At 39.0% G+C, this 16657-nt stretch overlaps 1 protein-coding gene across 1 annotated transcript; it reads left to right on the top strand.

Moving 5' to 3' along the window:
- Positions 1-1171: 1171 nt before the first annotated feature.
- Positions 1172-16634, top strand: pals1b (protein associated with LIN7 1, MAGUK p55 family member b). Its single transcript, XM_086167113.1, has 14 exons — positions 1172-1353; positions 4182-4660; positions 5663-5871; positions 8553-8630; positions 11126-11245; positions 11839-12000; positions 12319-12396; positions 12472-12655; positions 13514-13582; positions 13743-13814; positions 14442-14603; positions 14798-15000; positions 15598-15708; positions 15836-16634. Exons 2-14 carry the CDS (start codon positions 4333-4335, stop codon positions 16010-16012), a joined length of 1953 nt encoding a protein of 650 aa, XP_086023239.1. The 5' UTR covers positions 1172-1353; positions 4182-4332; the 3' UTR covers positions 16013-16634.
- The last annotated feature ends 23 nt before the right edge of the window (positions 16635-16657 follow it).

Below are 16657 nucleotides of genomic sequence, written 5' to 3'. Positions count from 1 at the left end.
TGGAAAATGAAATAGCCTTTGCTGCCTTTCTTCCTCTCTACCCCCCTGCTGAAAGGTAAGCATTTGAGACTTGGAGCTGGTAGGAGAGAAAGCCTAATGAGGAAAAGAGGTTAAGCACAGATGTGTCAGAAAGGATTAACCTAATAGAAAATACAGCAGGAAAAAGGCAGCTTCAGCCTCTGGTGAAGATATTTCGGAGGCAGCATGAGATTAGGCAGTTTCTGTTCTGCTCTGTAAGGTGAAATGACAGTAGATCCCATTAGCCAGTGATGATTAATGGTGCTGTGACACAAACTTAGTTAAATTCATCTATGTGAGTGTGTATATTAAGTGTGGAATATAAGGGGATTAGCATGAACATGACCAGGATTTAACATCAATGTTTTGGTATTATTGAGGGCAAGAAGTGCTATTTTATTTATTGAAGCACAAACTGACAATGTAACAAGTACTATGATGGGTTTCTGTTTTTTGTTTTTTATACATAAGTAATACATTTACTCAAAGGTCACTGAGGATGAACCTCAATAGCAATGGGGCTGTTGATTAATAAGGATCTCAAACTTCAAAAAAATCCTAGCTATTGTGTTTTAAAATAAATTGCTGGGTCCTAATGACCCAGGAGTTAAGCATCTATGGGTACAATAGGCACCTAAGCCCTAGCAGTGAGTATATTTTTTATTGTACTTATTTTTACTTTCTAAGCAAAAAACAATTTTCAATTCATCCATAGGGGATAAGTAAACTTGTTTGACAGCTGAAGCCATTGTGCAGATTAATACTAAACATGCATGCAAAACATATTATCAGTGAATAAAATATGAAGTGTTTTTTTCATTGAAATTCTTACCAGTCAAAAGAGCCATGATGATTGGCATCACCTAAAAATATTGCCTATAATTAGAGCTTTCATGTCCTATTCTTAGCTAACATCATATATATGAACATTTACTTTGTTTCATTTCAAACCAACGCCTTTTACTTCTGAAAGAAAGCATATTTTCTGTTGTAGCGATACCTGCAGTTAAGAAGAAATTTCGCCACAAAATAACCTTTTCGGTCGGACAACTTTAAAAAAATCGGGCCATTACGTGTGTGGCCGATGGGTGGCGCTGTGGAGCCGCAGTGTTGCCAGGGAGACAACTCAAAACGCCAGGCGCAGTTTCTCAGGAATGGCTACAAGTGTCCTGTCGGTGCCTGGACTAAAGTCACTACTACAGCTCAACGTGGACCATTAAAGACTGAAAGACCGTGTGAAATGGAGATGCCTTCTCTATATTTCATGTGTGTGAAAGTTGGCGTCGGAATATAAAGGAATAACCTATTTTACTGATAATCGCTGAGAAATAAGTGGTGAGTGCTCGCACTTTGTTTCGGGACAGCTAGGATAGCGGTACCCGCATTAGCGGCTTCAGGCTACTAAGCTAAATTCTCTGCTTTGTTACATCACTGTTAGTTTAACAACACACTAAAATGAAAACCTGTTATTATATAATCAGCCATTATGTCCGATGGTGTCGCCACAAATAGATGTACTTCAGATTTCTTCTTTTTTAGGACATTTGTAGGCACCCAAATCTCGATAATAGCACCAAATAATTAGAGTCGTTGCATTGCCAACAGGTCTAGGCTAGCATTACCTGAACTAATCTCCAATCAAGCCAGAAGCTATCAGGAATTTGGCACAAGTTTATGATTCATGAATGCTAGTTTTTTTTTTATTTTTTATTTTCACTGTGTGTGTGTGTGTGTGTGTGTGTGTGTGTGTGTGTGTGTGTGTTATTTTTTATTTATTTTTTTGTATTTGCTAGCTGCCAAATACAAGAGAGGTTGAGGTTGTGCCTGATAACAAAGCTCATCAGTAGACTACATGGGTAGCTTGCATTTCAAAACAGTGATTACGACTTTGCAACAACTTGTTGATTCCCCAAACACAGGTGTACATTTTTACAGTATGTATGATTGAAGCAGTTCTGATCTGATGAACTTTACAGGAATAAATTAAAAAATGAATATCACTAATAGGAGGTCACCTGAAATATTGCAAAGTGAACTCCATGAGTAGGTCTTGCAAACTGAAAGAATAAACCTCAGCATGACAGAAATATAATTCCTTCCATAGACCTATTTTTCAAAAGGGATGTCGGATAGTGACTTTCACTTTAACTATTGTATTGCCTCCACGTACTTCAATGTAAAAATATTTATCTTCTCTGCAGGAAGACAGGGTTTGGGTGGGTTGAATGAAGGAATCAAAGGGATTTATCAATGTAAATATATATTGAAGTATTAGTCGTAATTTATTCATTTTCTCCTTTGTATAGACAAAATTATGAAATAATTATGAATTAATTAGCCAAATGCAAAAAACATTACCCAGAGTGGTGATTGTTGAGGAGCACTGAAAGGGTCTTGTGTGATGCTTATCTTTGATTATACCTGAGTTTATAGGGTATCTCCAATTAAACATTTAAAATTCAAGTTTGCTGACAAAAGTGTCAGTGTCTCATCTCTGCTCATACTTAGTTGGGCCAAAATAAACACATCTACATTGTACTTCTAAATGTAGCTTTATCTGTTTATGCACATGCATTCATCCCCACTGTTTCGTCTGGGTACCGCTGTGCATTCCCAGTGCAGTTGTAGCCTCTTAGCTATCCAAGGCTTAGTCAAACCCACAGGAACAGATGGCACTCTGGAAGTCTCTGCTGTTTGTCAGCCGCCAGTCTAAACAGAGCTAAATGCTTCCATAAGGGAGGGGTTTGAAAGCTTGGACCAAGAGCTGAAGATGGTAGACCTGCCAGTTGTAATTAGTTGTGGGAAGTAGGTAGGAGAAGGGGGAGGGCTGCTGTTGGAAGTAAATTACATCATAAGTCTTGTTTGAAATTACTTCATGTATGACCTGATCTTTGTGGGAAAGCAACAAAGCTGTCTATCTTAATGACTCCCTATGTTTTATATATATATGTTTACATACGTGTGTGTGTGTGTAGGTGTTTTCTGGAATGTGTCTTAAATGTCAGAAACTGAAAAGGTAAATTCTTTCTTATCATTGCTTATTCCTGGAAACTTGCATATATAAATCATATCATAGTGGAGACAACTTTATTTAAAAGCAAGCTTGAAACGGGTGACATGCTGGCAGCCTTCTTTGCCTGCGCATCGTACTATGGTCACTCACTCAGAAACTGTTCTTGCATGATAATATTCTTTGGGAAAATTTAGATTTTTTTCCACAGAACTGACTTAACCTCAAGTTCACGTTTCTCAGTAATACCACTAAAATTGCTAATCCAGGTTAATACAGGCATCTTGAAAATAGTTCAAGCTCGAAATGGTAGTAGTACAGTAAATGTAGTAGAATTGTTGATGTGTCTGGCATTATATTCAATGTGGTATAAACCATACACAATACATAAAAAAGGATATTTTTAAGATGCTCAAAAGGACAAGGTGACATGAAGACAGTTGTGTCCAAGTCAAGAGTTAGATGACGGATTTCAGGTGACCCAGTGCTTGCCGTGTGAAGAGTTAAATAAGTGGGGTAAAAGTTGAAATGTTGTAAGAGCTAGTATTAGGTTTGATCAACAGTCAAGGGGCTCAAAGGTTGAAAAACATTCTTTTTCAACATATATAATCATAATAAATAAACAAGTATTTTTAATAAGCTTTTTAATTTTCAAAAAGTTACTAGATTTACTAAATTAAAATGATCCTGACATGAGATCAGAATGCAAGTAAGTCTGTCAGTATATTTTGAAATTATCAGATTGCTATAGACAGGATAAGATATTTAAAAGAGTTATGCACAAAGTCACAAGAACATGAAGATGTGTTTGAATGAAGTAATTGATTAACATAAACAAAGAATAAGTAAAGTAGTAAAAAGACAAAATCAATCCACCCATCCATTTATTTATCCTCTGTTGCTTATCTGGGTTTGGGTCGCAGGGGTAGCAGTCTCAGTAAAGAGGCTCAGGCTTCCCTCCTCCCATTTCATACTATTCTGTTGTAATGATAACTCTGAAAGTCTAAAAGTTTTTTTCAAATATAGCAGAAATAGCAATTTGAATGTCCCTCAATATTCTGCAATTATTCTGCAAAGGCCTAATCTTACCATACCTGTTGTGAAACTTTTCTGTGAGTAAGAAGATCTAATTGATTGTCTGCTCATATTTCAGGATGACAGGCAGACAGAACTTAAGGGACTGCTTTTTCTTTGGGTTTGACATGGTCCCTGATGTGAGCAAAGTCAACAACAGGTCCTCGTAACACTCAAGCAGATCTCACTGAAGACCAGGGCGATTTGAGCACTGAGCTACTACAGCAGGGATGATCACATCCCATATGAACGGTTATGTGCAAGAGGTCCCTGGTCAGGCCAAGAATCACAGAGAGAGGGCTGTGGACTGCCCAGGGGATGAAACCAGCCTCATCAAATCTTCACACAGTACTACCCCGATGGAGAGAATTCAACACTACCAGGAGGAGCTGAGGAAGAGGAGAGAGGAGGAGAGCAGGGTGAAGCATGACATCGACCCCAACACCTCCCTGAGACTCAAGAAACTGTCACAGAACCCTAAAGTAGGCATTGACAATCCCACCTTTGAGGGGAAGGAAAAGGCCACCAAAGACACATGTTCTCTGGATCCTTTTGTAGGTGGGTTGAGTTGGAGAGAGCACTATTTAGGGTCTTCACAGGGGTTAAAGGGAGGGTGGGTTAAAGGAACAATACTGACCTAGCAGTACGGTTTTACGTTTTTGAGATCAATGAAAACAAAAAGAGGATAGATCAGTGACTTTTGAAGCGCTGTAGTGAAGGTTCGTTGTGTCTGACAATAGCTCTCCGCCATGGTTGCTTGGTGTCTTGATTCCACTTGCAAACTTGCTGCAGAACACAAAATGTAGTAGTAGCCCCAGGGAAATATATTTGATTTAATGTTAAACTAAATAATGATTGATATAATCCAAAATATAATTTTCCTTATCTAGAAATGTGTATCTTTCTGTAATTTTTTTTTAATCACAGTCTGTGGCCAAGAAAATGAATTGACATTTCATATAACTAGTTACAAATCTTCGCGAGTATTTTTATTCTCTGAAGAAGCAAAGTGGAATTAAATGTTTTCATGTAATCGTCAACATCAGTGTAACTCCACAACTTAGTTTCAATGTCAATAGAAATACTGTTCGAATGTCGAAGGAAACAAGATTATCGATAGACCATGCTCTGATATTAATCGCACTCACAAGATTCTCAGCTGGCACCCAGTTATTTGATTAAATGTGCATTTTTTTGCCTGAAATTCAACTGATGGATAATGTTGTGCCAAGACCTAAAACACACACACCTAAAAACACCTAAAATCAAAACAAACAAATCCAACAAAGTTGATTTCTTGTTAATACATTATTGGTTTTAATTCCTCCTCTGTAGGGATGGATGACCTTAGACCAGCCTGTCAACCTGATTCTAATATTTGCGATGAACATGTGATAGCTTCAGTCAGTCTGTCTTTATGTTTTTAGGAAATGAAACTTTGCAAAAATGTGATGGATAAATTTCAGCATAAGTGGAGTGGGATCTTCTGATCTCTGTCAGTATTCTTTGATGCAAATCTGTTGTCTCTATACCGCTTCACTGTTGCTGCTCATTTCTTAGAAGTGGAAGAGTTGCAGCAGGCTCTGAATTGGGTGCAGCACTACTTAACCGATACCCAGAGCCAGCATGACGTGGACCTGCTCCTGCAGCTCATTGCAAAAGAGGACTTCAGGAATGCCTACACCATCTACAGTGCTGTGTCTCAGCAGATGAATAGAGCAAACCCCTCCTCACCCCTCACAGTACAAGCAAAGGACCTGTGTTTGGAGGTATGAGTCACTTGCTAGTGACCATTTTTTTCAGTTTCAAATGAAGTGAACGTGATATAAAAAAAGGTTTGACTGAGCTACTTACAGTATATGGAAATGTAACATGGTCTGTTCTGGTAACCCTGTGTTTTTCATAGCATATTTTGTTCTAACGTTGCTCATTGTGTGATCTGTAAATAGTCTGTGTCCAAAAGAGAAAAGCGTGAACAATTGCAATGAGTCATTCTTTTTTTCTAATTCGGTACTTGATGAACCAAGCAGCAAGTTCGTCCGCACAAGCACTTGCATAGTCATCACATACTTTAAGGTTTGGATCTTGTTAGCTTATGTCAAAGATTTTACTGAACATCATAAATACAGTACAGCCAGAGAAAATGTTTCTGGAATTATAATTAATTAAATAACTATAATTGTAAATTATCTTTTTGTAAAGTGGGGGATTTATGGGATCTTGTTGAAGTCAAATTGCAAATTCTTAAGAATGCAGCAGTGAGTGTTCTTAGCAGACCAAGTAGATATGAACATATTACTCTGGTGCTGGCCCCTCTCCACTGGCTTTGTGTTTGGGTGAGAGCAGAGTTTAAGTTGTTGCTGCTAACCGATAAAATAGTCAGTGACATTGCACCATCTTATTTATGCGACTTGGTAAAATCCTATATACCAGGAGATACATTACACTCCCTTCCCAGGGTTCTTGCCTTCTATGTGTCCTTGTGACCCTGAGAGCTGGATACGCGGCGGACGATGGATGGATGGATATATGCAGTATATATGAAGGGAGGGGCGTACATGTCCCTCACTACAGTATAGGTAGACTAAATAAGTTAATGAATGTGTGAACATTTACTGTTACCTTCTTTTGTCTCTTCTCATTCATTCAGCACTTTAATGGATAGTTTATTGTACATTTATTTAATATTTTTATCCCAAAAACAGATTGTGCCATGAAAGAAGTTTATGTTACAGTTCAAGTAAATTGCAATCCAACATGAAGAATTAAAGATAGCCGGAAGCTGTTCGGGTTGAAGCTTGTGAGAGTTCAACACAGTTGACTATCTCATTCACAAAACACAAGGAAGCCAGTCTTTCCCAGAGCAAAGCAGCTATGATTCATGTCCTTGCAGAGTCAGGACTCTGCAGGGTGAAGGCGCTTCTATATTGCCTGTCAGACAGAGGCAAATCCTTATAGGAAGACAGATATTTTGATTAGGTTTTCCCCGATTTATGTAAAAATCCTATACACCCATGACAGGCTACACCCACAATGGATACTTCATCAGGATTAGTGTCAACTTCTGATAGTTTAAATAAAAGCGTGTAATACAAGTTTTTTTTTTGGCATAATCGGCCTGATACCGCATGATTTTAGCGAATGCCTCAATCTTTTTTGACATCAAGCTACAAAGAGCTGCATAGAGTTCATTCAAAGGGCAGCAAGCAGCATTCTGTGACAAGAGTTGCTATTCTACTGCTGACATGAGACAGTTAAACAGTGTAGGACAGGGTAAGATGATCTATTTTTTTCACAGACAACACAACACATCGGCCTCCTGCTTACAGTAAATCAGTGTTTGCACTCACCCACCGGGCATAGTTCCCGAAAATGCTTAACAACACGTAATAGTTTGAGCTGCAGTATGCCTAAACTAAGTGGTTGGGGAGTGTGACTGTCAGATTGGCCCTTGGGCAAACTAATCTCCCAGTAGCTCTTGGGGCTAGCTGAGCAGCACAACACACTACCGGAAGGAGGCCAGAAAAAGAATCTCCAGCAGCTTACAGCAGCATGGGCTGAAGTACTGTTCTGCTTAGGGGGGAGGGGAAAGTGCGTCACCTTGTTAGTGAGAGCTTTGATTAGTGTACAGATGAACTAAGCCTTTAACATAGGAAGAGTAGACAACAGCACAAAAGAAATGCAAAAAAATATCTACTGATCTACAACCACGTATATCTTCCTAATGAATAAAAAAGCACAGTAATAGAATGATTAAAAGTAATCATACTGCATCATAACAGTCAAAGAACTATAGGAAATTTAATGTACCTTTGCAAGAAAGGCGGTTTAAATTTGGCATCTTAAAATTTATGATCACTACATTTATCAATACACACAGACTCAATGCACTCAGTGTTCTGCTTTGGTATGTGCTATAAAGTCTCTACTGATGGAAGACCTCTCACTAAAAATATTGTTTTCCACCAGGGCGGTTCTTTTGAAATGTGAAGCCTTATTGTGAGATCGCAGAGGATAAAGGATGTACTATAATTGGTATATGTATTTGGCCATAGTTTGGGTTCATGTGTGTGGTTCTATGTTACTTTCCTTAAACCTTGTGAAAATCTACAGTAAAATCACTTCCTATCAACTTTTAAAAGGAACAACACAACGTAATCTATGCTGATGGATTCAAATCACTGTTTTTAATGTATGTAATCATTGAATACAGCTTGTTGTCAAAATCAGAAAAGGAATAAAACACAAAAACAGATATATATGTATATAACATTTATAGATGTCCATGATATCCAGAAAGCATGTTATGTGAGAAACAAGGCTCAAAACATGGCTGTTTTGAGCCGTCAGTATACTGTCACAGTTAACACTGAGATCAATCTCTACACATTTTCAGTGTCAAGTCATCCAGCTCCCATCATCAATGTAATGAATGTGTGTTTATGTGTAGGTCCAGAGGATTCTCCAGTCCAGTCAACATAAGGAAGGTTTGGAGCTCCAATCTCTGCTTACCAATCCTCATCTCCAGGTCAGATGTCAGATGACTTATCATACCTCCCCTCAACTCATAATACTATTATAGCCAGATAGCATCAGCAAGGGTCATATCCTTTGATAGCCACTAGGATCCTATGGGGGGGTAATATTTTTATACCTCTAATGGGAATCCTTGAAATGCAACTGGCTAGCGCTCAACTTTTGAGTTGGCAGAACAAATTACTTCTCTCCATCATAATCGTGTTCTGTAAATCTGCAAATATTGAATACTATAGCACCCTGGAACTTCAGTGACTCACAAGGAACAGGTCAATAGGTTTTTTTCTCATTAAATGACGCCATTTTTCCACTTGGAACGTCAAGTTCTTGCTTTACATATTCAATCTTATATTACACATTAATACATGCTTCCTATTTTAATTTGTTAATATTGACACCAGCAAGTTATTCGTAAGGGTTATTATTACTGGTCTCTATAAGGATAGCTTCTGATTTTGTTTGTAACAGGGGTCAGGCATCTTGGTAATGACAGCTGCTGTAGTTTCACTGAGGAGAAAAGGCAACTTTTTTCTAAAAGTATACTGGCATTATTGTGTGCATTCTGCACCTAAATAGCAGCTGTTCCTTTCGGTTGCTTGTATTTATTACAGTGTAGTTGCTATAGAGCCGGGAGATGCATGCTGTAGAAAAACACAGAGGTACACTATCAAACTTTGACAAAATTCATTATAATCAAACTACTATGCCATAGAGCAGCGGTCGGAAACCTATGGCTCACGAGCCATGTATAGCTCTTCCAGTGACGGCATATGGCTCCCAGACAATTTTGAGAAAAAAAAAAATCAGTTTGGAACTGATTTTAAAATACTTGTGATATTTCTTCATAATACTGTGTCATTTTAAAGTAAACAGAAATTAGATTTGAAGATAAATTTCACAAGTTACCTGTTGGTTGAGTCGGGAACCAATGGTTTCTGAGCATGTCCGGGTCATTGTAAAGGTGAGGAAACCAATTTTATCAGATAGCCAACTAGTTTATCCGCTTCAACCATTGTAAAGGAAAAAGATGGCGAAAAGAAAAAAAGACAATGATTGCCGCGCATTCCAGGCTGCGTGGACAGAGGAATTTGCATTTTGATCTGCAGTATGTCTTATATGGAATGATAAAATTGCATTGATGAAACGGTCAAATATAAAGCGGCACTTCGAACAAATCCATGCAGCACCAGAGGTCACATTAAAAGTAAGACATATTTAATTTATTATAGGTTAAAAAGACTATATGGCTCTCAGTGAAATATATTTAGAAATATTTGGCTTTTATGTCTCTCCCAGTCAAAAAGGTTCCTGACCCCTGCCATAAAGCATATAAAAGAAATAACAAGCGCCTGAGATGTCCATCCCAGACAGTGACAGAGACTATACCATCAGTGTTCTTAACCCTTTAGAAATGGCAAAGTATCAATGCCAAAGCTAAACTTTAGTTTAATCAGGTTGAACTTAATTGTCTAATGTTGTATTTAGCCAAAAGTTGACACATTTGGATTTGCACAACTTGATATGAGTAAAGACATCTTCAAACTAAATTTCTCTGCAGTGTCTGAAACTGCAGATGCCCCACCTGTCAGACCAGCCCTGTCTGGGTGTACTGTAAAAAAATGGCCCCACTATCAGATTGTCATCGTCCATTAGACAGGTATAAAGGTGAGAAAGAACCTCAGGTGGTTGACTGCCATGATTTTTACACTTGAGGGTCCTTATGGGGAAGAACTATAGGTTTGATGTTTCATCCATGTGAATGTTGTTGCAAACATTTCCCATCAGCCCATTAGCCCCTCCACTGGTTGAGACACAGGCAGCCAGGGGAGACAGGGTGATACAAACCTGTTCTGTGGCACAGGAAGCGTAACAGATTTCCTGACATGTTGGGAACATGGTGTCAAATCAATAAGTGCCCGCTGTCAGTTCTTGTAAACAGTAAGATACCCCAAACTGATAAAGACAGGTATATTTGTGAGAGGGGCTTGGGGCCTTTTTGTGATAGTATCTCTTCATGAGCAAGAGGCAATGATGTTTGACAACAACTGTTTTAGGATCCAGTCTCGTAAATGCATAGCAGATTAAGAATGATTGTTTATGGGCATCAGCTTACCCCCACCTATGCTTATTAATTTTTGGCCATGGAGTGCCTGTCACATTAAGTAAAGTGAAGAACTTATCCGCGTCTTCCCATGGATTAAGGTAGTGCCTTTAGACGTGGCTAAGCTGACTGGGGTTATTATGTTGGTTTTCAGATGAAAATGACATGAATTTTTCATAAACAATGGAACCAAATCACAGAGAGGTGTTGTGTATAAACTAACTGTTACTGCAGTTGTAAAGGAACTGCTGTACAAATAGCAGTTATTCTAATCTCACACTGTCTGCATTATTTATGTTGCTGTCTGTTAGGTGGGATTATGTTCAAACTGTATTGTGTGACAGTATTTATTTGCTGCATATGTTATCAATATGTGTATATATTAGGCGCTCATGCAGGTCCATGACAGTTTGGCAGAACAGGAAACAACATCGGAGGACGTTATCCAGTACCTCGGTGAAACAGTTAAACTGGTGCGGCTGGAGAAGATGCGTGACACTCCACTGGTGAGAAGTTGCATTATAAAGTTTAACCAGTCATGCCAAAAGTGAGACCAGTAGTTACTGCATTTGTTTGCTTAGTTTTCACAAGTGAATCCACGTGTCAAAATGAACTTGAAAAAGACATACTGGTTTTCTCATTTTTTATAAGACTATATACTGTCACTTACATAGTTAATATCTCTTTGAGAATTACTGCTATGTCGATCAGTGCAGTGAGTTTGAATTTCCATCCAGCCATTCTATTACCACTCAGTCTTTCAAATGTTTCACCCCCACAATCGTCACCATATATATTATATGCATGCATGTGTGTGTGTATGTGCAGGTATGTATGTATGCATCTATCAACCAAGTACGACCTCCAGATGCCCACAGTGTCAGTGTATCCGTGTAATTCAAATAATGAGTTCAGCTTTGATGTACTGTTCTCATTACATATCATGTCTGTAGCCTGCAAGATTATTTATCTCATTTATTTGAAATCCTTGTGTGTGTGTGTGTGTGTGTGCGTGTGTGTGTGTGTGTGCGTGTGTGTGTGTGTGTGTGTGTGTGTGTGTGTGTGTGTGTGCGCACTCTTGCATGTGTGTGGTTATCAGGGCGCAACAGTACGTAACGACATGGACAGTGTGGTGGTGAGCCGTGTGGTGAAAGGCGGTGCAGCAGAGCGGAGTGGCCTTCTCAGTGAGGGAGATGAGATCTTGGAAATCAACGGCATCTCTGTTCGTGGCAAACATGTCAATGATGTACACGACCTACTGGTAAGAATCAAGAAAAAAAAATGGTAGCCAGAAAACACAGATGCAGGGCCTTATCCTAAAACCCAATTTTCTGTTTTCCACTTTGTTGGGCCAAGTTATGTTTTAGTTGATTAATGAGGTATTAAATGATAAGCAATAACTTTCCTCTTAGATGGTCATCTTAACAGCAACATTACCTGTTAGAAAATGCTGAGCCCAAGCCACCACAAGTCATCATCCAGTGTGGTTGATACTTTTCTTAAAATGTTTTTCATGTTCCATTTGTTACATGCTATATTTACGATTGAATTCATTGATTTCATTCATCCTTTACATCAGCAACAAATGCATGGCACTTTGACCTTCCTCCTCATCCCGAGCTCGCAGATTAAACCTGCCCCATACAGACAGACTGTGGTAAGTACCTTCTTGTGTGAGAAGCCTGTCTGCATGCATGCAATGCCAACGTCGACTTTATAAACCTTTCCTCAGATGCACGTGCGAGCTTACTTCGACTACGACCCCTCAGATGACCCATTCGTGCCATGTCGAGAGCTGGGCTTGTCCTTTCAGAAGGGAGACATCCTCCACGTCATCAGCCAGGATGACCCTAACTGGTGGCAGGCCTACAGGGACGGAGATGAGGAAAACCAGCCCCTGGCTGGTCTCATTCCAGGTGAGGATAAGATTGAGACTGTCTGTTGAGAGATTTCTGTGGAAATATTTGTTATGTGCTTTTCACATTAAGCCTGGCATGGACTTGAAATCATGAATCCACTATGTCTACCTTACTATTCATTTTTAATTATCTTTGGAAACAGGTTACAGAATTGATAAGCAAATTTTGGTGAAATAAGACCTTGAATGATTTCCAATTGGGAAAAACATGAAATTGTCACATCGAACAAATGAGAATACAAATGCAGATGAGAAACTGATTTTTCATGTATATTGAAGAACATTCCAAATTAAGGTTTAAATCATGTATTATGAGTAAAGAAATTGACCTACCTTAAATACTTCCAGTAAATACTGTATGTCTCGAATGTACAAATAACTGTAAAAAGACACAACAGTGACTGTCAGAGATACACAGACAATCACACTTTTTACTAGTGAGTTAGTGACAATGTTGCAAATTCTAGCTACCTCCAATAAAAAAAAAATGTCTGACACTGGAGGCTAAACTGGCACTTTGAAACCCCTCCCACCAGGGATGTCGAGCAGATTACAACAAACACCTAAGAATTATTTGAGATTACTCTTTGACCCAGGTCTGTTGTGCCTGGAAGAACTTGAGGTTGAAGCAATTGAAATGGAAAGTGGGCCATCTTACTGACTTTTCTTTAGCTCATGGAGCTAAAACTATGGATACATTTTTATAATTTTTTTAATGTGAGTTTATCTAAATTTAACAACATCTCCAGTCAAGGTCTCTGCCCAGTTGAATTCAAATAACAATTAAATACAAAACTTTGAAAAAATCATGGGCTCATGAATAAGTAATTTATCTATTTGTTGTTCTTATTCCCAGGAAAGAGCTTCCAGCAACAAAGAGAGACTTTAAAAAGAACTTTAACAGACAGAACCCGAGAACACCAAGGTAAGAGGGTGATGTCAAAACACACACTGAGTCAAAAACAAAAAAACATTGATGTGAATATTCAACATTTTTTTGTTTCATACAAAGACAGATGTATTAGCACTTATATTGTTAAAACCAGTATGAACTTCTGAAGCTATTTTACCTATTATGTCTCCAGGAAAGAGTTGGTATGTAAAGAAAAACAAGAAACAGAGGAAGAAAAATGCATCTACATTGAGCAAAAATACCGGTAAGAACACATTTGATATTTCCCTAAAACTGAATGGCCGTTGAACCTAAAACTTCAAGTGAAGAGCCCTCTCCTGTCACATGTGAGGTCACCTACTCTCACTCCTCCTGTTTCACCTGTGAAAAACCTCCGCGCTGAGCAGCTTACGGTTCAAGTGTCCACACATTGTCAGTGCTAATGCCATGCAAACTACGATTGCTCTAGCTGACATGTTTTGCCGTCCTCCCAGCAGCTTGCTCCGAATGTGTGTGTCACAGGTCAGATTAGTCCCCATCTTCATAGACAGGATCAGAGCAGCACCAACAGGTGCCCAGCAGGTGCCTAAATGGCTTGGAGGAAGCTTGTTCCACACACTTGCACACAGACAGGCAAACTCATGGCTTGAATGTGACTGCTTCGTACTTGAATGTTTGTTGTGATGAACCGGGCATAGAAAAAAGAACACAAAAAAAGGGGTAACGCCCGCTATCACACAGTGATAATGTACTGATGCCTCTCTAAAGTGACCTGAAAATAATTAACCTCTCTGCTTCCACTGAGAGGTCATGGGTCAGTTTTAGTTAGAGGAGATCAGTTCAAGATTTAGAAAAGTAGTTTCAGTAGGATACTACCCAACTCTCCCCGCAGATTGTGATGACATCTTAACCTACGAGGAGATGTCCCTCTACCACCAGCCTGCCAACCGCAAGCGTCCCATTGCTCTGATTGGTCCCACAAACAGCGGCCACGATGAGTTGCGGCGGCGCCTTCTTTCCATTGAGCCAGAAAAGTTTGCCGTTGCTGTCCCACGTAAGCCCAAGCCATGTCAGAGTGTTATAACACGGTCATGTCAAATACTCTACGGGGTAACCTCTGTTTCAATATCATATATGTAAGAAACAACCTGAAGCCACTCCAACTCCCAACAAAGAAAAAATTGGTTCATTCATCTGAAAAAAGGAGTCATTTGGGATTTTAATCATATTACTTTTTTCATAATATAGACACCACAAGAAATCCAAGGATACACGAGCGAAACGGACATGAATATCACTTTGTGAGTAGACCTGGCTTTGAAACCGACCTTGCAGCAGGGAAGTTCATCGAGTCTGGAGAGTATGAGAAAAATTTGTACGGTACCAGCACCGACTCAGTCCGACACATCATCAACTCTGGACGCATCTGCTTGCTCTGCTTGCACACCCGGGTAGGAGGCCTCTGGTGGTCTTGTATCTGATCCATCAATTTTATCCCTTTGACTGTATTTTTCTTGTTGATTTTGAATCAATTAAAAATTGCTTTCACGTATTTCTTTGTTAATTCATTAATTAGATGTTTCCCAAAACATTTTTTCTCTTTTTGCCTTCTTATCCAAAGTATGATCCACAATTTAAATCACTTGATATTGTAATCCAGATACTTTTGTTTGATTGTGTCCAGCTTGTTTCTAGTGAATTTTAGTTACAATTAAGGTCATTTTTACCCTTTAGAGAAATTATGCCAGCCTTTCATGGCAATGTCTTGCTAATCTTTCAGATTTCATGGGGCAGTTTTTAGATCAAATGTTTCTAATATTAGACATTTGTTAGGTAATTCTGTGTTTATTCTTAAATAAATCTAGTATTTTACTTTTAGTGCAAAAAAACGAAAAGAATTCAATATTGCGCTGCATTTCTAAGCAGTTCTCATATTTTGTATCAAGGTTTGACATGCATTCCACATTGCATTGCTGTGCTCTTGCTAAGTGTCCTTAACACAAACTCTTCTCTTGTTTTATCCGCTTGAATGTTCTTGCACTTGGCAGTCGCTGCGGGTGCTGAGATCCTCTAACCTCAAGCCCTATGTCATCTTCATCGCTCCTCCTTCTCAGGAACGATTACGCACCCTGCTGGCTGCAGATGGGAAAACACCAAAGGTACTGAGAGCTTTATAGACAGTTTGCATTTTCCTCAAATGATTTTTGTCTGCAACATTTATGACCTGTGTCTCACACATGAGTCAGTTCAGGCCTGTTTTCTCTTTATCAACTGATTCATCTTCAGCTTGAGGAGCTAAAGGAGGTCATTGAAAAGGCTCGGGAAATGGAACAGAGTTTTAGCCACTTCTTCGATGCAACCATCGTGAACACTGATCCAGACCATGCGTTTCACGAGCTTCGGCGGCTGATTGAGAAGCTGGACACTGAGCCACAGTGGGTACCCACCTCCTGGCTTTGCTGAATGTCATCAGGGTCACCTGGACCTGAAGGAGCCTCACAGAGGAGGTGTAAGCCATCGCTACTGGCATAAGGACAGTCACTTTATCTCATTTGCACATTTCCTCATTTGTAGAGGTGAACATGACATGTTGCAGGGATAGATCCACATTTCCTACATGAACTTTCAAGACACATCTGTATTTGTGGCTGTTTTGTTTTCCTTTATTTTGGAGAGTTGATGAGTTCTATGCAATGTCATTTATGAAACAAATATTCCTATCCTATTTCCAATAGTTATTTATCATTTGTAAATATAATTTAGAAAAAAAGAATTTAATATTTTACTCTTACACTTGAAGTCTGTATAAACTTCCCACTTGGAAACCAAATGAAGAATATGCTGTATCTCGCAGTTTTGGATTACTTCTGTATCTACGTCAGTATTACTCTGTCTTGACTCATTTCTTGCAGTGGTCACTTATCAGTATCCTGCTGCGAAGCGCTCTGGAAAGTGAGTGGCTTTTTTGTAATTATTGTATGAAAGGTTATAGTAGTTATGGTCACTAAAGAGCCATGTCTCGTGTTATACCAGGTCCTTAAAATGAAACAATTCTGAATGAGTGCTAATAAAATCACAAACCTGAGATAATGACTTGTGTAGATATGT

Source organism: Fistularia commersonii, chromosome 20 (assembly GCF_037954325.1).
Source record: "Fistularia commersonii isolate RoL2024-O1a breed Wild chromosome 20, RoL_Fcom_v1.0, whole genome shotgun sequence".
Lineage (NCBI taxonomy): Eukaryota > Metazoa > Chordata > Actinopteri > Syngnathiformes > Fistulariidae > Fistularia > Fistularia commersonii.
Note: the sequence above shows the minus strand (reverse complement) of the source record. Positions and strands in the feature narration are given on the sequence as shown.